The 26,739-nt window shown below is 38.5% G+C and overlaps 1 protein-coding gene across 4 annotated transcripts in view; it reads right to left on the minus strand.

Moving 5' to 3' along the window:
* Positions 1 to 25,625, minus strand: part of pard3bb (par-3 family cell polarity regulator beta b) — a 339,860-nt gene extending 314,235 nt beyond the window's left edge. For all 4 annotated transcript variants that reach the window (XM_061723990.1, XM_061723991.1, XM_061723988.1 and 1 more), the window contains exons 1-2: positions 24,634 to 25,625; positions 8,540 to 8,641 (exon numbers count right to left, since the gene is read on the minus strand). In XM_061723990.1, coding sequence (XP_061579974.1) covers positions 8,540 to 8,641; positions 24,634 to 24,750 — 219 coding nt within the window. In that variant the 5' untranslated portion in view covers positions 24,751 to 25,625. The remainder of the gene's footprint in view (positions 1 to 8,539; positions 8,642 to 24,633) is intronic.
* Positions 25,626 to 26,739: the final 1,114 nt, after the last annotated feature.

Raw genomic sequence — 26,739 nt, forward strand, 5'->3', positions numbered from 1 at the left:
AATGTGAAGGAAACACAAGGTATTTGGGCCAAATAGCTGTGCAAACTTAAGAAAACAACTTATCAGTTAAGCTAATCTGGGAATTAATTGGAGCATTTTATTAGGAATCATGAAAGTTGAACTCTGGAGTGAGAGAGAAGGTTGTGTCGTCTGATTAGTCGACATTTACGCTGCTCCAGAGTGACTGGGTGCAGGTGATTCACTTTTCATGCCTAGTATCTAATGTGGAAACCAGTGAAGACTCATGAACTGGGCTTGGTCTGGTCTAGGTTGACAAAGTATAGCAGCTAGACTCTGTTTTTCAAAGGGGTATGAATCTCATAACACATTTTGAAGGTGTTACAAAAATTTGACTTGCTGTTTTTAGGCTGCATCCAAAAGAAAATAAGCTCAGGCCTAAACGCAAAAGTATTTTATAAAACCAGCGTATCATCCAAACAAAGCCAGCATGTTGGGGTTCTGTAAACAACCATTTTTGAAACCAGGCTCCAAAGTGGAAAGATTTCAAAACGTTGTTTACGTGGCTCCGTTGTTACTGCCTCTCTGCAACTTTTCTGAAACGTTTGCACCATACATGTGACTCGTACCTGCCGCCATTTTCTCTGTTTACAGATTTCTGCGTAAGTGCGCATGCCCAATACTTTGCTGCCCGTTTTCGGTTGTTTCCGTCATAGCATCACAGCGCCACTAACAGTACTGGCATGTACTGTATTTTACAGCGCCTTTTTTATTTTTATTGGAAATAATACATTTAATACAGAGTTAGTAGTTTGCATAATATGTAATAAATGTCATTTTTTCTTATAAAAGGAAACAAATTAAGTGATCTGTCTTGTTTTCTATTGTATATTTGTAATTGGGCTTAATTAAGCAAAATTAAGTTTTCTCTGATTAATCGATGGAATATCCGATAGAATTACCAAAATATTCGATAGCTGCAGCCCTAATCACAACATTAGAGATGCATAGTTGCTCTAGTCTATAGTGGGAAACTCAGGCATTAACATAGTGCTTCTCACCTTCTCATCGAATCGTTTAGAGGCAACCTGTGACCAAAAGAGATATACGGTTGTTATAACAGGAACATAAAGAAACTCCCCTTGGGTGTTATGAGGCCACGAATGGGGTGTCAATCTGTGAGCCACAAGGAGTGACATCTATAGTGCGATGTCAACGACAGACAATTTGTGTAAAAAAACACAGTCTGACATGAGGTGATCTCCATCACAGTGCAGGGCCCCTGTACGATGCACTGACCTATGGTAGCAATACAATCCTTCATCACCAGTTTTGGCTCTGACGTAATCGTTTTGAAAGTTTTAATGTGATATCCACATAAACATCAAGTACACATGACAAGACTATCATGTAAGGAGCTGAGATCGTTGCTGCATTTCTGTCGACTGCATATACAGTAATGGTGGAAATAAATGAGTAGAGAAGACTCAAATTGAAGGATACAACAAGAGGGCTCAATGACGCCCGCCTACAATCATCATGAGCAACACCATCCCTCCACCCAGCAATTTTTCGGGCTGCATTGAAGTACCTTACCCAATGCAGGGACTTGTCTTTGTTCCACAGAAATTTCCCAAAATTTTCTTTACAAGGCTGTTTCTGGTAATGACGATACAACAACAATGGAGGGCCCATAACACTACCCTTGACGTCTGCTTGAAGATTATGTGGGACTCCTGACTAGGCTAAGGAAGGAGATGGTTCCAGTTACTGTGAAAACAGAAAAACTGCAATGTTTAAGTCTCCAAACGGAAAAGAAAAAACAATCATATTACCGTAGATCTCATTAACTAAGATCAGTTATCATAAGATCAAGGTTCTGGACAGACTTTCATTGGCTTTCCCCAGTACGCAAGTAAGAACCTTAGGACCTTTTGCAGTTTGCGTGTCATCATAGTTTGGAGTTGAAGATACCATCATTTACCTTCATCACCAAGCCCATTCTCATTTTAACAAACCAGGCAGTATTGAGGATCAGATCCTTTAATTTCGCCGTTGACTTTAACACAATAAAGGCTGAGGCTGATGTTATGTGAGAAAGTCCAGAAAACATTGACCAAGCTGTGTCTAAGCAGCAGCACACAAGAGAACTGTACTCCCACAATTTCTCTTCACATGGTACACCTCTAATTTCAAGTTATGCTCACTGTCCTGTCATCTTTTGCTGTAGGCTGTGCCAGAGATGTGATTTCTGGCTTGTGTTGTTCTCTCAGATGTAAGTCGCTTTGGCATTTCTCATCTTGAACTGAACCAAGAAAAAAAGAAAGACATAATTATAGATTTTAAGAGGTCTATGAGTAGGCCACACCCTATTTCTGTCCTGGGAAAAGAGATGGAGGAGAATACTACAACTACCTCAATATTAACCTGAACAGCAGGCTGGACTGGAGATACAACACTAAGGCCATCTACAAGAAGGGCAAAGAGAGAGCAAAATGTACATCTTGTAGAAGCTAAGGTCCTTCAATATGTGCAATCAAATGTTGCATTTGTTGTGCAAGTCTGCGGAGAGTACAGTTGTATCTGCAGTCATCTGTTGAGACAGCAGCATCAGAACCGGTGGCTCAAAGAAACTAAACTAATAAAAAAGGCTAGCTTTGTGCTAGAGACTATCCTGGGGCCTCTGGAATTGATTATGAAAGAGACAATGTTGCACGGACTGTTAAGTATAATAGACACTACTGCTAATCCTCCAGACAACATACTAATTAGACAACAGTGTCTTCAGTCAGAGGTTTTTTTAAGGTTCACTGTAATTAACACCACTACAAGAGGTAATTTCTGCCTCTAACAATAGCCTTACACATTGACTCCTCATAATGTCCATTTGTTTTAGATATTATTTATTCATTATATGAACTGAATTTACAGCTTTCACCATACTAGCATGCTTCATGCATTATACATACATACACATAAATGGCATAACCAACACTGACCTCATGGATATCTCCTTACGCTAAAGCTACAAATGCAATCCTTACTAAGGTTAAACTTTTTTTTTTATTAAAAAGCCAACAAAAACCTGAATCTGATATTCGTCAATGTGCTAGAACGCTTATCTAATCCTTCACAGATTGCAGATTTACAGTCTATCAGATGTCATTATCCAGAAAATGTATCCAAATACAAATTACCTATTACTACCACATTGAAATGAGACCAAAAGAATAGTCACCTAAATCTTTTCAAAGCTACTTGATAAGTAGCAACACAAACATCCCAAAAACCTTCATCCCTCTTTTATTCATTGTATCACTTGATGTCGCTTGTATATTTCAGCCATGGTTTCTGTTAAATTGTATTTTTGACCTCTGTCTTCAGCAGACTTCAAATACTTTCAGCTTTTTTTTATGTTATAAACCTACAGCCAGGCAGACTCAGAGTGTCTACAATAAAACACTCAGCTGGGATTAGGAGCCATTTATTCATCTCAACCCAGTAATGCTATGAGAGCCTCGCTTCAGAATCCAATGAATATTTCAGATTTTCATTTCATATGCAATCTCTGGCACTCCATAGTGTGCATTGCTGGGTATCCTTCTGTTCATGTTTCTTTTGCACGTGTGCATCTGCATGTATGTGTGGGTTTCCCAGTGATTCACTCAATCTTACTGTATGTGCATTTGGGGAAGCGATGTGTGGCCTTTCATTTTATCAGAGTATTAAATTGTGTATTTTTTAGGATTTGAGGGGTTTTATTCTTGGTTTGGGAGCATTCAACACTTCAGCAGATGCTTTGAGTAGCATCACTACATTCAAAAGGGCCCAAAAAGCATAGAAAGGATTTCATAGCAAATATGAAAGAAAAGGTGCAAATGAATAAACTTTTATTGAATGGTTTGAAATCGACTGTCATATTTATTTATCATACAATTCTAACTACATTCCAGTGGCGGCTGGTGATAAAAAAATTTGGGGGGGGGCGCACTGGCGAGTGGGGATTACAACACAACTATAAACTCTACTTTACCTACATAAATTTTTTTGTTATTTTTTATTACATATACTACATATACATGTAGCATATTTTACATAAACATATTTAAAATTTTTCAAGTAACAAAATAACATTTGAAAAATTTTTCAGATTTTTTCAGTTATTATATAGAGATATTGACAGATATTGTCTGAAAAATGGTTCAAATATGTTATTTTTTTATTTGAAAATTTTTAAATTTGTTTTGTTGATGAAAAAATATGTTTCTCTATTTTTCTTATTTTTGTGGGGGGGGATATATATTGCTTTTTGGCACTACCTTGTTCTCTATAGCTGATATAACATGAATTACTCCTATGTGAGATCAATAAAGTTCTTATTTTTGCCATCTCAGAAAATTAAATATATTATATTTGGTGCCTAACTGTTTCCCAAGTATATTAGTGCATGTGTGAATGAATAAATGAGACGTAAAACATACATTTCTTTGTAGAAAGGCACTTTATGAAAATAAGTCCATTTACTTGTATTAGTTTACAGCGCAGTCTTGCCCCATCCAATATGGCGGCGACGTTGACGTATCGCAGCAGCTCCATGGGGCGGATACGGATACATGTCTATGGCTGTGACTCCGTTTGTATGTGAGTGACAGATGCAGTCGCACGTCTACACTGTCAGGGGTGTGACTTTGATTGACAGCTCATGAATCAATCAGATTGGATGAAGAATGACACGTTTAGGGGGGCAAAAGGCCCTAATTTTGTCGGAAGAAGGAAAAAAACAAGGAAAATAATTCCTACAGATACAATAGGGCCTTCGCACTGTCAGTGCTCGGGCCCTAATTACAGCAGCACAGGGCATGTGACAACTTGGCAACAACAGGACCAGTCCACACCAATCTATGAATCCCTCCAAAACCATGAAACGAGCTCTCCAAATAATCACCTCCTCAGTTAGTTGCTGGTCTCAGAGTTCTTTTATTGCTCTTGCCCCCATTTCATGAGGCCCCTGGGCCTGGATTGAAGCCTCTGGACAGCTTTCCATTGATCTGGTGGAAACTGAATGTGTCGTGTCGTGTCTGAATGACGCCCAGGTGCTTTTGGTTGCATTTGCAATTGACTTGAGTTGAACCAAGTAATACAGTGGATATATAAAATCTACACGCCCTTATGAAAATGTAAATTCTTAAACCACAAAGACAGGAATAACATACATTTCAGACTTATTACATTTTCAATGCAATATTCTACCAAACAGAAATTCGAAGAAATATTTGTTGTGAATATTTAAAATAAAATAAAACCTTACACAGTTTGAGTGCATTAAACTGAACAACCCTCCCAAGTAATACTTTATAGACCTATTTTGTCTTAATTATAATGCAATTTACAACTTCCCACCGCTCCCTTTGCAGCTCCTCCAATCACAGCCAGGTGGTATGTTTGTCAAAGGTCAATCCCAGAGTCCTGCACCCGCTCCAGACAACCCCAAGTCCACTTGAGGCGGGAAAACACATAAGGATTTATCACATCTGAAGAGATTTTATCTCTGTAGAGACCCCACACAAGAAGATAAAAGTTAAAAAAAAAAATTGTTTGTGGCGTACTCTGATAATCTCAACATAGCACACCACATACACAACTCCCTAGCCAGAAATCATGCGTGATCAAACGCAATCTAAGAAAAACAAAGAAGAAACATTGCAACAGCCATAGCAACTGGAAAACGCAACACGATGGAAGAAGACAGAGAAGACAAGGAAATGATGATGGTCTTGGGACTGTAGTGTTCGGAACCCCCGGCCAAAAAAAAGAAAGACTACGTAAAAAATCCTGGAGACAGCATGAACTTTTTTAGTGCACTGATTGAGCCGAGTTGTTTTCATGTTCGCTCACTCTCTTAATTCTCTCCTTCTGTTCCATGTCACAATCATTTTCGGTTGTTCCCACACACAAAGATTTTTTGTTGCAAATAATGAACAAGTTTAATACTTGCGAATGTCGGCCCGATCCGTTTTGAAGCCGATATTCTTTCTGCTTTTTTAGAAAGTTTTAATCAGATTACTTCAACACCACAAACCAACAGATCTACTACCTCGAAGACAAAGTTGAAACTGACAAAACAATAAAATTTTTAGTTTATAGTTTGTTATTTTGTGTGTGTGTTTTTTTATTAGATTTTACAAAATATCTAATATTGGGACCAATGAAAACAGTGACATTGAACTATTTAAGATTTCACAAATCAAATAAGAAAAGGAATTGAACATGTCCCAGAGTGGATTTAATCCTAGTTTCTAGCAGTGTAAGTATTGTGTTTTCTGAACTGTGTTAGGGTTAAAATGCGATGAAACAGTTCTTTGGACTTGCCAGGATTCAGAAACTAACTTCAGTCTTAGCAGAGATCACGGGACAGTTAAACTGACCACAAGGCTCAAAGACATTTAAAACAGATCTGGTGGTGTTACTCATTTAAGCACCTCTTTTCATGGGCACATAAATGACCAATGTCTTAATACCAATCTGTGACCTGAGACTGACAAGCAACGAAAATAAAAAAGGTAAATCAGGATCGCACTGTAGAATATTCATAGTTTTAATCAGAGCTCTGATAGGCAAATAGCACAGTAACCAATATCCCACCACGAGAAAAAAACATCAAGGAGTTTGATCGACATAATGGTTGAATATATTATTTTCATTATTCAAAATCATGAGAAACGTTTCTTGTTTAGATAATAATCGGTTATGTACCAGGGCGTACTCAAATTTAACTCCTGATGTATAGTTTTATCCATGTCATGAACTTGGTCACACCTGGCGTTGTGTTGCATCTTTCTTTTGTAAAAACCCAAATAATCCTACAGTATGCATGTGCTGTTCCAGAGTTTCAGCTGATTCAGCTTCAAACTGTTCCATCGAGCCCATAGACTGTATTAAAACGGTCTAGCCAGAGGCAATTGCACAGCTTATTTGTCCTGGCCAGTTTCGTATGATTTTTTTCTTTGTTTGCCTTCTTCTTTCTGGGGGTTTTAGGTCAGTGGTGTTCAATTCCAGCCATCGATTGCTGCTGTCCTGCATCTTTTAAATATCAATCGGCTTTTCATCAAGGTTTGCAGCAGTCTCCTACTGAGATCTGAATCAAGTGTGTTGAAGAAGGAAAACATGCAAGACATGCAGGCCCTTGGGAACTGTCTGCTTTTTATTAAAAAAATCTTTTTCTATTAGGTTTGTAAGGTTATTTCAGTGATCATCATTGTTTTCACACTTTTAATGTCGGAATACCAACATATTTGTCTATGTCTGTGCTGCTCTGACATAAATAGAGGGATTATTGTGCGATGAACGAAGGAACAGAGGCCTGAGTTCTGATTAACAAGAAAGAGGGTGCCGTTTTGCTCAAAGGTGCTTACAGCCTCACTAAAAATTACCAACTACAGAAAGTTTTATATTCATTAGCGCTTTTTCACAAACTCTGCAGTATTAATACATCCTTAAAGGCAGACAGTGTGAACTGAGGACAAAAATATATAATGTACACTACATGCGAGCCAGCAGTTCTGGCTGTGACCTACATGAAAAATTTAGCTCACCATGGGATATAGGCTCATTAGAAACATGTTGGCACTGGTTTAATGCCACAAGAAAAGGGATCAAGATTAATTTAAGGTCCCAAGCAATGGTTCAAAAAGGCATTAATCTAGGCTATTTGTTACAAGCTAAAAATGCCCAATTTTATGAGAATAAATGCAAAAACTGGACATTCCAAAAGGATTAAATGAAAAATGACACATTCCTAGGGGGTGAAATGTGAAAACTGCAAATACATGGATTGGGTTTTCCAAAAAATGAATTGTTAATGATGCCACCAAATGCTAAAGGCGAATTAAAACCTTTACCTTTGAATTTTCCTCAAGATGTAATATTCTATTAAAGGAAATTAATCATACTCCACTGGAGCTTGCACTTGAACATAGAAAATTGGTTCTGTTATGAAAAATATGCATGAATCCAATTTGTTTACAAGTGCAATATTTGTACTGTACTGTATTGGTAGGTGTGGATACAAATTTTCATTTCACACAGCTAAAGATTTGGACATATGAACATTTTCTTTGAAGGAATGCACAATATTAGGAAAACAGCCAGCAAGAAAACAGATTTTAACCACAAACATGATCATAATCTTCAACATCCTACAAAGGATAAGAAGATGCAGACAGACATGATTGTGGAAAACTTTACATTGATGGCACCTGTTCACACTCACGACGACACTCCTGTCGTCATGAAGCTACTTTTTCTCTTTATAGATGAGACATCTGCATGGAACAACACCACAGATAGGTTGCTGTGCCACCTGGCAGACATGTAAATAATGCAAATTATCATTACTAATTTGACTTTAGAACTACATTGTTCATTTGTGTGAAAGTTCGTAACTGCAGTGTTTGTAAGTGCAGAACAATCTGTCCTACAAATCTTAATTGCATTGAATCCTGTCAAGTACTACAAATATGCCAACAGTGCCATACCAAAACCAGACATAAAGCAACATAGACTCCTCTCTCAAGGCTCTTACCTTGTCTCTATCCTCCACCAGATCACTGAGAATGTCATCAGGATCCAAAATCCCACCATCACAGTATTCCACATGGTGAGTTCGAACCAGAAAATCTCCTTCCTAAAAATCAAAATAAAATAAATGGTTTGTAAATAGAAATAAAAACCAAACCCTAGTTAGCATTGGTGTCATTCTGGTTGGCGAAAACACATTTATCATATTTCTATATTCTCTCATCATTTGATGAAGTGAATGGCTGATAATGTGAACACCTTTTTAATAACATTCTCCCATAGACATGCCACAACTGCCATAGGAAACATTTGTTAAGAAAATACACATCAAATTTTAAAAAGCTCTTTTTTTTCCTCCAAGATTTAATTTCTAATAAATGATTGTTACTCTTTATGATGAATTATTACATTATTTGTCAGATTAAACATAATAGTAGAATAAATAGGTTCACAAGAGACAAATTAATTTCAGTTACTGGTATGATAATTCCCAGCAGGTACGGGGGTGTATATTATGCCATAGTATAACATTTAGTTAATTGTGAGCCGATGAATCAGTATTCCAGATCTTTTTCTGAAGAAATTTCTGCTCTGTGTGTTCAACACAGCAGCGGGACAATTCCCGGTTGCCTGGGCTCTTAAGTGCCCTGACAGGCCCGCTTTTCAAAAACACACAGCGAAATACATTGATGCAGCTGATTGGCCAGCAGAAACTAGCACAGCCCAAAAATAAAGTGATTTGGGTTCATTAATTGTGGCGATTGGTCAAAATGACAAAGTCAAGTTCTATTTTCAAAGTTATCAACACTGAAGCGCACAGAGGCAAGACAGAGAGGCAGGGGGGTGTGGTGCCGTTGGTCGTAATGGAGTCAGAAACAAAAAAAAGATGAGGAAGGGCAGAGAGAGACATGACAGGAAAAAAAGAGACATTAAAAGAGGAGGCCGGCAAATTCCCAAAAAATGTTGACATTTTCAGAGCCTCCACCAGGGGCGGGGTTCAGTCCCCCGCGACATAATGTAAGTTAATGTTTAATAAATGATGAATACAGAGGAAACAGGTGTGCGTTACAAGCTGCAAATGTCTATCTGAAGATTGCATGATGAGCTGGAGGACAAAATGGTCATGGACAATTCTGACTAAAATAAGACTAAAATGCTCAGACCTTTAGTTGACTGAAACTTGACACAACTAAAAAGAGTATGAATGTGACTAAAACTAATAAAAACTAAAATGATAGCTTGACCCAAAGACTAGACTAAAACTAAGATTGAAACAGGCTGCCAAAAACAACATTAGGTATGAGTAATCAATACATCAAGGACATGAGGAAGCAAACACGCCCTCAACACCCACAATGTCCCCTGGCAAGAATTGAACCCAGGACCTTCTAGGCTGCACTACCAGCTGCACCACCTGAGCCCCTAAGTCTTTTATTTTTAAGAATAAAATGTCCAAATTCTCTGATTGCAGCTTCTTAAATATAAATATTTTCTGCTGTCTTTAGTCTGTGACGGTAAATTGAATATTTTGGGATTGTGGACTGTTAGTTTGTACAAAATAAGACATTTGAGGATATTTCTTGGGCTTTGGGGAACAGTTAACATTTTTCACTATTTTATAGACCAAAAGCTGAACAGATTCGTTATTTTTATTTATTTTTTGTATCAGGGGGCAGCTAAACATCAGCAGCAATTTACTGTAGTAATCTGGCATTGAAATTATTTACAGACAAAATAATCCAGTGATGTTGTCGAGTCCTGTTGTGACTTTTGCATTGAACCTTTTGATGAGTGGGGAGAGAGAAAAGCCCTACAGTGGTGGATTTTGGTAGCATTTGGTGATTATTTATCTATATCATAATGTACTGTTGGCATATTATAATATTGACCCTGTAAAACAACAGATAATGTTGCATAGACTTCAAAAAGAAAAACAAAAATCAAGTCAAAACCCTCAGAAGATGCATTTCCTTTCTGCCTCTCCTTTATACAGACATCTCTTCTTGAATGCCCTTCTTGCTCATCTCCAACCTCTCCTTTGTTTCTTTACTCCACACACCTCCCACATCTTTCCCTAGGTGCCTTGTACAGATTACGACTCTCGCCTGGCCCATTCCCTCTACCTCCTCATCCCTTTTCTGCGCTGTGTTGAGTCTGTGATTAATGACACCAACACTGTACCGGACAGCTGACTACACAGAGCTGGTTGTTCAACAATATATTGAGACAACAGCACACCAACACACACAAGCTCATACTGAAACCACACACAGGCGTCGGAGAGACGCAAGTCAAAACATTAGAGGGTGGTGCTCGATTAAATCACTCTTTCAGGGTCAGGTGTGTGAAATAGACAAGGTACTGTGTGTCCTCCGTATCACTCTGAAGGCCAATCCACACAAAGCTGGTCTTGACTGCTCTACAGCCATCTCAGAGTAGTATGAGCTGCTTTCTACTAAACTCACTAACTCACAACAACCTGGAGAATAACAGGTAAGACATTTAGGGGCACTACTTAATGTTCTGCTATTTACATTACATATATTTCATACTGAGTAACTCAGTTATTCAGTTAGTTCTCCAACCTCACTATACAAGTTGTAAATACCTCAGTAAGCAGTAGGTGGGGTTGCCAAGGTAACATATTCTGTAGGTGAAACCCTGCTTCTATTTTGTTTCTTTAAATCAGCTAACAATATGTAGTCTACTTCTTTATATGATACTTGGCAGAGCCGCCTGGGAGATTTGCGAGGCCCTGTGCGAAATGGCCGGAGGGGCCCTCGAAATTTTGGGGGTTTTTCGGGTCGGATCGGGTGTCTATATGCGCAATTTTAACGCTCCAATTAGCAAAATACTGGATACCTTCCCCTGCTTCATCATCATCTGGGCTTGCCTCGACGCGGGGCCCCACGGCTGCTTGAGACCCGGTCGGATCGGTGATTTTTGTAACAAATTTATCAAACGAGCCTTTCAGAGAGGCATTCAACTCTTCCATTTTCTTTAGTTTTTTTTCTTTTTTCATCCCCTGATCGAAATGTCCTGATTCTGTCTCGTTCTCTCGACATTGTGTGACAGTTTGTTCCAACTCCACCCGTCTGGATCAGAGCACCTTGTGTCTGCGCTTGGTCTGATCAGTTGTATTGAACAACAGACACGCGTCATCATTGCACATATTTATTGATATGCACAGACTAGTACACATTTAGGTCTGTAATGGAACGTGACTGTTGATATTTATAAGGGGAAAAAAAAAATTAAAAAAAAAAAAAAAAAACGGCCCATAGCGCGAGGCCCCTTGGGGCGCGAGGCCCCGTGCGGTCGCACGGTTCGCACACCCCTTGCGGCGGCCCTGCTTGGCTCAATACATATACCATGTTTGATCTCAACTCTTGTCATTATTTACTGACTCCTGCTTTCATTTGATGTGTATATGTAATAGACTTCATGCATTTGGTTATTTGAAGAATACAGTGAAGATAAATATAACTTAGGTCCATGCAAACAACATTTTTAAATCTTAAATAAAAGCCATTGACATGGTTTTTCATTAATTATTCTTATACACATATACATACTTTACTTGTGGGTGTTTATAGTTACATTTTTTCAAATTTTTCCTTCACTCCTTATCTTTTCATTCATTTCACAGTATGATGCCACTGACTTTGACGACACCTATTGTGGATGTGCAAAGCTCTCCGAATACAGCATTTACATAGTTTTTTCTTTTTGCAGAGCGATAAGTCCATTGAGCTCTGTCAACCAATGTTTTGAGATTTCAGTAAGGGATTTCAAGTTTTCAGTAGTGCAATTAAACTGTTTTAAATATTTTCTTCCCATGAGTTTGGCTTCAGAATAAAGTCCACATATATGGAGTTTCTCTTTACTTCGTAAACTTAGCAGAGATGCCCAGACTTCTTTCACCCCAGACACTTCCTCCAGCTCTTCCGAGGGGAGTCCGAGGCGTTCCCAGGCCAGCCGAGAGACATAGTCTCTCCAGCATGTCCTGGGTCTTCCCCGGGGTCTCCTCCTGGTGGGACATGCCTTGAACACCTCCCTAGGGAGGCGTCCAGGAGGATCCGGTACAGATGCCCAAGCCACCTCAGCTGACTCCTCTCAATGTGAAGGAGCAGCGGCTCGACTACGAGCTCCTCCCGAGTGACTGAGCTTCTCACCCTATCTCCACCCTGCGGAGGAAACTCATCTCGGTCGCTTGTATCCACAATCTTGTCCTTTCGGTCATTACCCAAAGTTCATGACCATAAGTGAGGGTGGGCGCGTAGATTGACCGGTAAATCGAGAGCTTCGCCTTTCAACTCAGCTCTTTCTTCACCACGACGGTCCGGTACACCGACCGCATAACTGCGGACGCTACACCAATCCATCAGTCAATCTCACGCTCCATCTTTCCCTTACGCATGAACAAGACCCCGAGATACTTGAACTCCTCCACCTGAGGCAGGACTTCTCCACCCACCTGGAGAAGGCACGCCACCTTTTCCCAGTGGAGAACCAGGCCTTGGTTTTGGAGGTGCTGATTCTCATCAACCCCACGTTGCACCCGGCTTCAAACTGCCCCAGCACATGCTGAAGGTGTTGTCAAGTATGTGATGAGCTCCCTGTATGTCCTTCATTTGTTATCCGTGCACAGTAAGCTTTTCTGCTCTGACAGTTCACACAAGACTTTGCGATGCATCCTGCAGTCAAAACTGGGCGTTCAAATGGAAATATGCAGCAGCATACTTTTTGAAATTCACTAAACATGCTTTAGAACTCATATTGTTCACTTTAGTTCATCTATATCTTTTTCTATTTATTCATGAAAATTCATTACTTTATTTATTAATATATCTTTTGTCTTTTGTCATGTGTCCAAAGTGACTATTTGTCTTTTCTTAACTTGATTATAATGTTTATTTAAAGTTATGCATAAAAATAAGCATGTTTAATCTTGATTGTAATAAATTTACAAGATTGTAAATCTGGATGCACTGCTTAAAAATCTATATGTTTTACGAGTTGCTAGGTTCAATTTCTGAGACAGGATATGAACTGGTTTATAAGATATGCCTGTAGTGGTCGGAGTTGTCTAAAGTGAGTTAACAGACATCTACAGCATTTAAACAAAAGATCAAAGAAAAAGTGAGAATGGCAACAAAGCAAGTACAAAGGTATACTTTTAGTCAATCCTTGACTGCCAGCAAAAGCTTCATGTTTGAAATGATGGACTTGGATGACCCTTACTTTAACTATCAGTGATCTATGACTACTGCATCAAGGGCCTTGGATGTTACTGACCTGGTTGTTCAGCAGGCGCTGATTAATAGATGCACAGCTTTTAAAACTTTTGAATTAGCAAGAGAAATTAAGGATTCATGAATAAGAAGCTATGAATTCTCATTTTAATTACAAACGTATTTGAATAATACAATGTTTCATAGCAGTTTGTAAAGCTTTTCTTTTATTAAAAGACAATAATAATTCCATGAATAAAATATATAATATAAATCAATGCTGCTGTGTCTTGTGCCCCTGCACTCTTCCGATTGTGTGACCAAACATTCTTAAAGCATTTAACACCTGATATGATGAAGGGAAAATGGAGGGAAATAAGTTTAAATTTTGTAGACAGAAGTATAACAGATTGAAGCAGGTAGATATAGGTAGATGTCCGTGGATTAAATTATATTCTCTAGAAAATTAAGCACATTTGTGGCATTAAATGCAAATATTTAAATATTTATTTTTTGGCAGTGATCTAACAAGATCTAAAAAGAATCAGTTGTAGTGATGGTGCAAACCGTGTCACTACACCCTCTGATGCATTAATAGTACAATACTGCACTACAGGAAGTAGTGTTGTATGTATTAACAGAGCAGTGATAAAAACAGGAGAAGCAAATTAAGCTAGACTGGTTCATCAGGTTCTCAGTAAGCTGAGGTCCAATATATTATAGGAAGTGAAGAGGATGGCGGTCTCATCATACAGTTCCTGGTTCAAAGCTGGTTTGGAATAAACTACAAAGAAATGAGAGCAAAATAATAAGAGTTGTGGCATCCTTAGAAATGTTTACATTACATCTACCTGCCTGGGGCCTGTACTACGAAGCAAGTTCAACATAGCCAGGATATCTTTTCCTTATCCAGATTCACTAACCCGGACAATTGCAATCACGCTAAGCGGTCACACGACGGTGGTTATCAACTCGGTATATCAACCCAGGTTTCTCCAATCTGGATATGAGCGCGTGCACATAAAAGGGGCGGTGTTTTCAGCGCATGACCAATTGCAAGCATGGAGAAGTCCGCTGTCAGAGCCGCTTATTTCAGTAGCGAAGAGCAAACAATAATTCTACGGAAATATGATGAGTATAGGCATATAATACAGGCAAAAAGCAACACAGTTGCAGCTGCAAAATGCAGGAAAGACAGCTGGCAAAATACCCCTGACTGTATAAATGCGTAAATTCATAGGGATATAAACATATATTTGAATATACTGGGAATCTTAATCTTAAACTGTAAACCATGATCAGCAATATTAAAATAATAAAAGGCTTGCAATATTTCAGTTGATTTGTAATGAATCCAGAATGTATGACATTTTTTTGTTTTTGTGTTTGCATTACAGAAAATCACAATATTCTAATTTTCTGAGACAGTCCTGTATATATTGGTTCTATAACTATTGTTGTTGACCGATAACTTGTGCTGATGCTGTACCAAAGAATTGGGTTTTTTTATTTATTTTATTTTATTTTTAATTTTTTCAGGAGGGGGGTATTTAGTATTTTAAAGTGACTTCTCAGAATGTTCGAGGGACGAAATTGAAAATCCCTTTTTTGCTATGCCCTTACAAATGCATCTTCTTTTTTATTTCTTCTTGATTTATTTATTTAATTGGTATTCGTTTTGGATTGACTGTACATCGGATTTTGGGTGATGATTTGTTTTATTTATTCATTGATTGATTTATTTTTTATTTTCTCCTCCACCTCTTTTTTCTTTTTTTCCTTTTTTTTTGGATCGTTCATACAGGTACACATCAGGGAAAGCAAAGGGGTTTTGGCGGTCCCTGAATACGCGTCATCTTCGGAGGAATCCTCTCACGATCCGCGCACCGAGCTCCACTGGATTCTCTTCGAAAGAGCATGCCATTTTCCAAGAGAGCTGATTGGTCAGTGGGCGGTGCTTTTATACCCGGCGATCTGTATCTCGAACATAACCTGCTCCGGAGCAGGTTAGCTGTTCAGCATAAGTTACCATGGCGATGTACCCCGGTAAGAAGTGAACCACCGTCGTAGTCCTGAAAACCCAGGGTTAAACCTGAAGTTACCTCGCTAACCCCAAATCCCGCTTCGTAGTACAGGCCCCTGGTCCAATTGACTTCCTGAAACAGAAGAAGTTTCTAAGAAAACTGGCACTTTCATCCTTGTCATTTCTTGGATTTGAGACTGCCTATATCTTAAGAACTGGGAATATAGGAGTATTGGAAAACGTAAGCGGCAGTGAATAGAGACATTCATAAAGACACAGATACACACTGGTCTGTTTGTCCAACAGTAATTAAAAAGTCTGTCAACAAGCTGATAAGTTTGTGGTGACTCCTGTGAAAACAGCCTCCGCTCTTTCCACTCCCCCTCAATCTATTGTTTTCTTTTTGCTATCAAACCATCTTCCTTTTTACATTCTTTGTTAATTCTTCAAAAGGCATAGTTATTACATCAGAGACCATGCAAATTAATATTTGTGTAATTTTCATTAATACAGTGATGTTCATTTTCCTTCCAAAATGTAAGCTTTGATGCTCCATTGATCCATCAGAAGTTATGTTTCTAAACTTGTACTTTTGAGATCAGCAAGGCCTTTAAGTATCATCAGTGTAATAAAATCTGTTAATGATTACAAAATAAGAAACATTTTGTTCACTCAAGTACGTAATTATTTTACTGAAGATATCCTAAATACGGTATAATTATGTACATTTCCATGTGGATGTGTGACTATTTGTCTTCTTTTACTCCAAATAGCTATGACACCATTGTACTTTTCTAAAATATCTCTGAGAATGTTAAAAATAAATAAATTAATTCTCAAACTGAATCAGATGGGAAATTTAAATCAGAACTGAATGAAATGTGAGAACTGTGAGAATATCCAGGCCAAGCGGATATATCATGTTCAAACATAATATATGTTTTATTATTTCAAAAATTATTATTACATTAGATCAGTTTATGCAATTTTGTGCTTATGTGTCTTTACAGCATTAGTCAAAAAATGAGTAAATAGTTTATATAAAAGGTGGTAAAGAAAGTTTTTCCAAAAAAAACCTTGGAGAGAGCCGAGAGTCTACGGACTCAAGTGAAGCAGTACAATATTATCTGCCGTCTCATTTATCCTTACATACAGATGTCAGTACCCTCTTTAGACCCATCATGACAAACAGCCCCTACAGTTTAAACATCTCGTCTTTTTCCCCTCCAAGAAGCTAGAGGATTATTTCTGCCCTAAGGTTTTTAAATTTCCATTGACAGTAAACAAATAGGGGTTAGAGTAGGTGAATTAAATCTGCTGAAGTGTGACGCAATCCTCCTTTCTGGAGTAGCAGGGTCGAAGCACTGGTCATAGCCGTTTACACACAGCAATCAAGCCAGGAACTCTGCTCTATTCAATGTCTGTTAACGTGATACATTTCCACAGGATTGTGTTTTAATTACTTTATTTTTCTTAGAAATTAATGTTTTATTTGTCCAATATGCTGCTATGTTCTCACAATCTCTATCCAACACAGTAGAAGCACTGACCAGTTAAACAAGGAAGAGTAGGAGCAGGAGTAACTTAGTAGTTAAAATTACATTCACTTCGGATCTTTTGACTTTAACTATTCCAAAAGGATGTGGGCAGTGATATACCTATTGCAAATGTCTTTGCCAATTCCAATTTCCAGTTCTCTTAAAAAGATCTCACCTACCCAGACCAACTTTGGCAAATCTCAAATGTTACTACTTTAAACATTTAAAAAAAATAAAAATGTTGTGAATTGGTGCTGCACAAATAAATTGAACTGGATTTAACTGCTCACGTTAACTTGATCAACAATGAAAGATTTCTGAGCTTGCTCCGCAAGCTTTATTTTTAGCCTCTTAGCTTCATAACATTGCACTACATGTGCCTTCTGGGCTGCTGACTGAAAGCTGACATGCATGGCCATGTTTCAAATTTGCTTTTGACGTACTATTTCAATTAACAGATTTTACGAGCTGTGTTGGAGCTTAAATAGGAGACATCTGAGACACAGAGACGAAAAAATAAAATAAAAAGTGGGGAATACTTGTCAAGTCAGAAACAATCACCAGAGCAAGCCTGGTTAAATATTTCCAGCGGAGCTTTGTTTAGCCTGTGTTTGCTGCAGTAAGAATGGCAGGGATCACAGAAAGGATCTGCCCCACGAAAGACTAGGGTTGCAAAATTCCGGGAATTTTCAAAGTTGGAAACTTTCCATGGGAATTAACGGGAATATATGGGAATTAACGGGAATAAATAAGGAATTTACAGAATTGAAGGTTGGCCCTTAACAGGGAACTTAAATATAGTTGGGGGAAATATATTGTAGCATAGTCTTGGCTAAAACAACCAGATTTAATGCAAGTACACTCTTCCATCACATGCACACAGCACATTGCTTACTGCAAGGCTATTGAGGCCACGCCCCCTACATGCACTGTGCATTCCTCCATCACATGCACAGGTGATTTCTTGAAGCCTGGAGGCCACACATTTGAGCTCAAAGCCCAAGACTTTTGAAGCCACACATTTGAGCCCACGGACTATATAAAGTCAAGTAAGTTTTGATAATATTATGGGGTAATTATATTTGATCTATAATGGTATTAATGTTTAACTTGCAAATATTAAATAAAAATGTATTAACACAGTAGCTAGCTAGCTGATAAGTTAGGTGCTAATGTTTGGATATGATACAGTTTGTTTAAATTACCCCCAATTTCCCGTTAATTCCCATAAATTCCCAATAATTCCCATAAATTCCCATAATTCCCATGGAAAGTTTCCAATTTGGAATATTTCCAAAATTCCCCATGGAAAGTTTCCGGAAAGTTTCCGGAAATTTACCGGAAATTTTCCACCCCTTTGCAACCCTACGAAAGACACATCTTGGAAAAGGTTCTTGTGGTCACAAATGCAGCTTTTAGGCGCGTTTACATTAGCAGCAGTTCAGGTAGATTTTTCCAGGCTGGATTGTTGAAGCATGTCTCTATTACCAGAACAGCCCTGCAAAAGTGGACGTCAGGACCCTTTACAGGGCAGAGAGTGTTCCTGTAGTAGGAAAGGGACTCAGATTGACCAACAGGAACTACATGGCAGGGGTTCTGCTAATTGGGATTTCTTATGTCCCCCCCTCTCATGTGAACACAACTCATTTGTACCAACTGGACCACAAACATTTTGGGGTAAATCTGCCAGGCAGGAACCTCTGAAAGGGCCGACCGTCTCCTTGACCCTTCAGTCGGTATGTTTCCAATACATTGTAGCGCCGAACGGTGGAAAAGCGCCAAAGTTAAGCCTAGCTGAGTAGGTACTAGTGGAAGCGCCATGAGAGGTCCCCATCTGGCAAGTTTACCCTTCATCCTCGCTAATTGAAACACAACACTTGTGCTCTATTGGATTTCGTACCACTCTGACACAAATTGATACAAACATTTCAAATTGCTAAGTTGTGATGCTGTAAAGTTTCAAAATAAAATGAATGGTACTAAAACACAAAATAGCTCAAGAACTTTTCAAGCTCACTTAAATCCATCTTTACGGCCTGCGCCAAGCATTTGCTCCCGCTGTAAGTATTCTTAAAAAAAAAAAAAAGATACAGTAGGCACACGCAAAGCAAAGATAGCAAAATGTGTCTAATATAAGCAACATACTGTCCAAGTAGGATAAAGCAGATGGGGGAAGGGGAGAGGGAGAGAACTAGACAGTACGCAAGCTGTCTCTGTGACAGTTTAGAAATATGATTTGCCAAACAGGAGTAGGGAAGATTAGGGGGATGGGACAGCTCTACAATACACACGTCCCAGCTTTCTAATCCTGAAACACATTAACAGTCATAATTATACAGCTACAAGAGATTAGTATTGCAGAAAACCAACTGAGTGACATGAAGAGCATGAGAAATGAACATGGAAGAAATATAAAGGAAGATATGGCGTAGACAGAATGAGATGAAGCAATTAGGGAGAAAACAAATTCATCCTTCCAGGGAGAACAAGAGGGGGAGGAGAAAAAAAAAGTAGTATTGAGTAGTCAGGGTGAGAACCTACAAAAAAATTACTTGGAACAAAACAAAAATCTTTAAGAGTCAAAAAACAAAGAAGATGAGTAAAATAAGTAATGTCAAGGTAGTAAGAAGAGCAGAGGCACGCTGGGAAAGAAATGACAGCACACAGTGTGTTCGTAATGTCATTGACCGACATGCAGGACAAAAGTATTTAAAGGACCAAGAGACCTAATCAATAGATAGTGTGTGTATACAGTAATTGCACACACAGGTAGAATCGGAGCGCACATAACACTCACCGAGTCCCTGCAGACATTGACACCTGAAATGATGCTGCTCTGGATTCTGATCATATATAAAGCCATTGTAACATGGCCTGCCTTAAGTTACCCAGGTCCAGTCTTTTTTTTTTTACCTTAATGTGACTCAAATCTGATTTCTTTCAGTGTGAATTCATAGCTTCTGAAATCCGATCATCAATTCCAGGGTCACTTCAGTTTGCGCTACCAGATCAGTCCATCACCGATGTAACATTAATGAGAAAAGGCATATACATTTTTTTTTTCCTCTACATATACAGTACATGCATGGAGCATTGTTGTTGTCAACCTGCCGATGTGTTAAGTCAAGCTCTGTATACATGCCAAGAGAAGCAACCTGTGTTTTGATTAACACGCAAAGCTGAAATGAAAACTACCACATTCTAATGCCATCTTTTCCATGGTTTGACAGTGCTCATGTTTACTGGAGATGATAAAAGGATAGGATGTAAACTATTTCAGAATGTTTAGAGCTTTTAATTAAAAGGATTCAAGGTATTTCGTTATACAGAGCATTTCAGATCTCTGGACAAGTGTTGTACACTCTTTTTATAACTTATGAATGTCCAGTAGTCTTTGTTTTCGCTGTATTTCTCAACAAACATGTAAAGGCAGCTTTGCTGTCTTCTGGCCCTTAATATCACCAATAACATATGTGAATCACATTCTTGACCGTTTGAAGTCTGCCACAATATACTCTCAGCCTTCAATATGGTCAATAGCACATTTTCTGTTGCTACTGATACAAATGGTTATCAAAAGTGGTTATCAAAAATGTAAGTCTTGATACCAATCATAATGTGATACAACTGAATATTGAAAAACGTTATGTCGTTCGATTCCTAATTTTGGTACCTTGTATTAACACTATCTACTCTAATGTTTAACATTCAGTGAAGCACCAGTAATCCAGTCCTGATATGACAATTCAGAGCAGTTCCCAAAAAGGCCTCAGGATACCTTATAGACTCCAGTGCAGTCTGTAAGGAGAGGCTCAAAAAAAACTATCAAAAATGTTTTATCAATCTAAGTTTGTTGAGTTCTATCCTTTACAGATGGTTTACTATTAAGAGGGCACTAAAACAATTTAAATCCATTATGTCAGAAGGGAGACATGGTTAGCACCTACATTTAATAGCATTTACTTTTTCTGTAGTTTCAATTCTCTGCATCTGTCCATATAATAGGGGATTGATTAACAGACTAAAACTACTAATGTCAAACAGGAATTAAACATGATCCAAGGATCCAACTTTGATAATTGTGTAATTTCTTTATTCTCTGAATCCATTCAAAAATAAGTGAACGTTTGTACCATTAATTCTAATGTAACTTTGTGTATGGTGACACAGATTTTAACAAACTGGTATTGAAAAGTTACAAAAAAGTAATCAGTATTCCAAAAACCTTATTGATATCAAAAAACTCAATAGTACTCTGACCGATATGCCAACAGCTACCGCATTTGAATGAATATTTGTGAAAAATAAATGTTCTAGGCATGACCTCTTATTTTTACAAAATTATTATAAATTTAAATGTGAACATAATATAACCCTTCATCATCGTCAGAAAAAATTTACTGTTACATTAATTATATTTCTGGGTCTCCGACACTACTGCTATCCAAACAGCAAAAATGTTTGCTTCACAGCCCTGACCTACATTTAAAAATGAACAAGTACAAGTAAAAGTTATCAGCTTCCAGCGAAAACTAGTTTACGTAGCCTGCATGTTGTGAATGCCATACAAACTGAACACCACAATGGGCCCTTGTTGCTTCAAAATGTTCAATGTTGTAAACAGATTACTTTAACCTATAATGGTTGATTGTTAACATTTTGTGTGCATCTATTTACGAATATCAGTTTGCAAATCCTGATTGCATTGTACATCTCTACTTCTAAGGGAACTGCGCGACCGCATAAGCAGAAGGAAGTGGTCGAAAAGGAAGAAGAGTTCAGATGAGATGTGAGGGGAAGCAAAGGTTCCAGCTGTGTACACAGCACTGACGATAGTGAAGATATGTTCGAGCGTGAATGATAAGAATGATAAGTAAGTGCTGTGTAGGCTGAGAGGGTGATATATGGATAGGCGAAAGCAGATTAAAAAGGCAAAGGAGCCCTAGGAGCAGGGAATATAGGAGGGTGGAAAAAAATGAGCATCTTCAGCTTCTATCTCACGCATCCACACACAGCTTGAATACAATCCCCCTTTCAATCAAAACTGGGCCTATCTATCCATATGACTCCTGTGCTTTTTGAATAATGGACCAAATATGAAGCAAGTCACTGAGATGATTTGCTTGTGTGATGGGGGTCATGGGGTTAGTGCCCCTAGAGCAGTGCAGGGAATCAACAATAGTCATAAAGAAATCACAAGACAGAGTCATTTGCATTTTACGCTCACAACTAAATTGGAAATGACTCGTGTCTGCTCCTGTCTGGACCATCCCAAACCATATCAGATACGCTTTTAATTTTTTATGCCGCAATTATGGAGAACTGGACCTCCGTGGCTTTTTCTAATCTCCCAGGACTTTGGGGTGTGAATATCATAAGGTTCTTTCATGGTATGAGAAAAAAAAAAAAAAAAATATCTTTGGATTATTCTCTTATAACTTCTGGGAGCATCTGAAATGTAATGAAAGTACTGTTTCATAAAAACTTAACTTCTCTCTGTTCTGCCATTTTAGAGAGCATTGAAATCTTAACACATTATTAGAAAACCAATTATTGTGATGAATAATGCATCCAAACTGATGGCTGAAAAGTCAGATATATTCAGAGAGATGAAATTGTTTATTTTCTAGGGAACACTTTTGGAGCTGGGCGGTAGACCGGTATTATGAGATATGTTGATATACTGTAGTTGAGCTGGCTATATATCAAAAGGAGACAATACCATAAAACTTTAGTGTTGCGCTCAGGCTGTTGCTTTTACTTTACGGCCATTTGTTGTCTTCTCTGAATGTACAGAAAGGGTGCAGCTGAGATTTCTCTCTTCATACTATCCACTTAACCCTGCCCCCTCTCCGTCTCTGCAGCCAGTCCTCTTCCACACATACAACAGTATAGAAGTATAGAAGCCATTTTATCAAATAAATAAATAAATAAAAGATACAGGGCAGTGCAGCCGGTAAGAGTCCAGGAAAAAAAGGTTTTAAAAATTAGATTTTATGAAGTTGGAATCTGATCATTCACAACTTCATGACAACGTTCTGAAAACTATTGTGTCTCATATTTAAAAAGGTAAATCAAGTAATTCTCAAGGCCAAATATCAAGTGTATCTCCATGCTGCTTTATAATTTGGATCAGGTCATTGTGTGCAGACTTGACGACTCGTATGTTCCACCTGTTCTATGATCTAAAAAGTTTCCTCTAAACCTTACGAGTCTATAAAGTCAGAATAATGAATTTACAATGCACTTATTTGTTGGAGCAGGAGCTTTTTAGCGTGAAATAGGTTCTTGATTTAATATTTCAATTACATGTTAACATTCAATTCAATTTTTCAATTTTATTTATATAGCGTCTAATACAACAAATGTTGTCTCTAGGCGCTTTCCAGAGACCCAGAACATGACCCCCGAACAATGATTACATAAACAATGGCAGGTAAAAACTCCCTTAGTGGGAGAAAAGCCTTAAGCCAAACTGTGGCAAGAAAAACTCCCCTTTAGGAGGGAAGAAACCTTGAGCAGGACCAGGCTCATAAGGGGGGACCCTCCTGCCAAGGCCCAGACTATATACTGTTAACGTAACATACACCAATTTTTCCAACAGGTAAAGCTTATTAGTTATTACTGCCGCTGTCATCTTTGTTATTCGCACATCTGTGATTTAGTGAGCAGAGGAAAAGAAATTCTGAAAGTTTAAAGCCTTCAAAGAAAAATACTTGTTGCATCATACATGTGGTACTGCATTAAAATATACCACTCTTAAGAAGATCGTTCTACATGCTAATCGTGACAAGCGGTGCGTCCAAAATGCCATACTAAACAGTATATACTCAAAAAGTATACTTAAGTTCGGCACACTTTTGAGTAAATATCAGTAGTATGCATTAATTCGGACGTACTATTAAGACACGTCACTTCCTGCCGTTGGGAGGAAGTGACGTGTCACAGCAGCAGTAGCAGCTCCGCTCCGCTCTTTCCCGTTTATTCTGGCCGAAACCACATGACATTATATATCATTATATACCAATATATAATAATCTTATTATACTTAATATTATACTTATGACATATACGTATCTGCGCAGCACTTAGCAACCAAACACCGCTCCATTGCATTGTGGGAAGTTTCTGCTTAGCTAGTGTCCATCAATCCACACTAATACATTTCTCCAGAATGTGTATGGATAGCACATACTATTGAGTACGTACTAATGTTTCTGACGCACTAAAACAATCTCACGTACTGTTTTTGCATACTCATTAGGGTGGAAGTATGCAATTTCGGATGCAGCCAAGATGTTACCTGTTCAAGGAGTTTTCTGTATCTCTGTGTGGCTTGGTGGATGAGGTCTCTCACAGTCCAGCCCTCCTTGCAGGGGACGACCACGCCGGTCTGCCCAAATGTCACAGTCACCTTCATGATGGCTCCACTGCCTCCAAGATGTAGGACGTAGAGATGAAGCAGTAGAGATGAACCAGTCACATCACAGTGCAGGGCTGCTCCCAAGCTGAGAGTGCACCACACCAGGGTTTGACAAACTTGTGATCAAACAAAAGGCTTAAAAACGATGGCAGCAAAGCAAGCAGTGCAGGTTCTTCAAAGATCTGCAGATGTTTCCCAGTGATCCAGATGTGTTAGATGTCCCTGCTGCAGCTGCAGGCTGAGCATCCTGCTGCAGCTGCTGGCCTCATCATCCTCCTCATCTCTAAACTCCTCAGGCTGGGCTCCTACTCGCTCAAAACACACACAAAGTGCTGTAGTCTTGTCATGATGGAGTGGAGCAGGAACTGGCAGAGGTGTGTCGTGTTGCTCCTCTTCACCAAACTGGATATAAACTTTGTTATCAGCAGTTAGCCGCCTGGCTGGAGTCGGCTAGTGTTATTAGCTGTAACCCAGACCTGGCCCGGCTCTGCTGACGGGGATAAAGCTCTCACTCCGACACAAACGTGTAGAATAAACGCACAAACGGAGCGACCTCGGGATTGTTTTCATTAGAAGATAAAAATGAAAACGTAACCCATCCCAGGAGTTAGCTGTGGTTAGCCGCTTTAGCTGGAGTTTGGAGGGAAGGATGAGACCAGAACATCACAACACAACTTTTCCTCTTCAACTTGTCTCTGTTTCAAGCGGTCATTCGTATGAACTTCAGCCACGGGCGATACAATAAGGACGCGTTGTGGTTATTTTCGCAAAAAGCAACAAAAAAAACAAAAAGCGAGACTGAGTTGAAGGTCTGAGCAGAGTTTCTGGGTTTGGGAAAAGTTTGGGATTCCTTCACAGCTCCAGCTCCGCTCCTCACCGCTGGCACTGCCTTAAAGCGGATTTATGGTCCCGCGTTACACCAACGCAGAATCTACGCCGTAGGGTACCGCGGCGACGCGTACCCTACGCCGTACCTACGGCATGGGCTCTGCGTCGATTTAACGCGGAACCATAATTCAGGCCTTAAAGGGGAAGCGCTCCCATTATGTTGCAGTGAAACACCGAGCTCTCAACAGCAACACAGCTGAAAAGTTGATACTCGACAAGTATGGAGGTAGATTTGTGTCTTAATTATTCAATTTTTTGTTTGTTTGTTTTTTTTTTTACCTTTTCATCTTGTTAAGTTAAAAAAGTGTGTAAAAGCCGAAATAAAGATTCATCATTATCATATAATGGGCATTTGTGTCTTTCTTTATCATTTAATCAAAAAAGAAGTTGCTTCAAAAATAAAAAAATATTTTCAATAAAAAAGAAATCAGTTCAATAAAAAAAAACTTTTTCAATCAAAGAAAAAGTGTTTGAATGCAAAAAAATATTTGAGATCCAAGAAATTGCATTTGAACACTTTTATTTTGGATTTAAAATATTTTTTTTTCGATTTAAAGTGATTTTTTTTTTTTTTGATTGAGTGAAAAAAGTTTTGAAGTCTTTTTTTTTTTTGTTGAATAATTTTGACACAAACATCCCGCAGTGGGCGGATGCTTCCCCAGTGGTCAGCCCAGAGTCAGACATGTTTGAGTGACAAGTGTCTACATCAATGTCTACAACCCCCCGACTTTGTCCAAAATGGTCTCGTTTGTTTGTGCTGCCTAGGTTTACTGCCTAATAAGATCCTAGGTCAAAATGGTATACCGCCAAACAAGAAGAGCAGGATAGTGGTTTTTCCAATGAAGAAAAAAAACACAAAAAAACAAGAAATACAGCAACATTAATGCTTGCATTAATGCAGCTTTAAATTTTGTTGATTGCAATTTATGCTGGACTCCAAAACACCAAAACGTATATTTATTAGATTTCCAAGAACTGCATCACTTAACAGTTTCTCAAACTTTACATGCAACATCTGGATTTATACACTAATTTCTCATGTATCAATGACATTAATTTAATAACTCTAAGTCCAAATCCATTAGTTTGATATCTGCA

The sequence above is a fragment of the Cololabis saira genome, chromosome 6 (genome assembly GCF_033807715.1).
Source record: "Cololabis saira isolate AMF1-May2022 chromosome 6, fColSai1.1, whole genome shotgun sequence".
Lineage (NCBI taxonomy): Eukaryota > Metazoa > Chordata > Actinopteri > Beloniformes > Belonidae > Cololabis > Cololabis saira.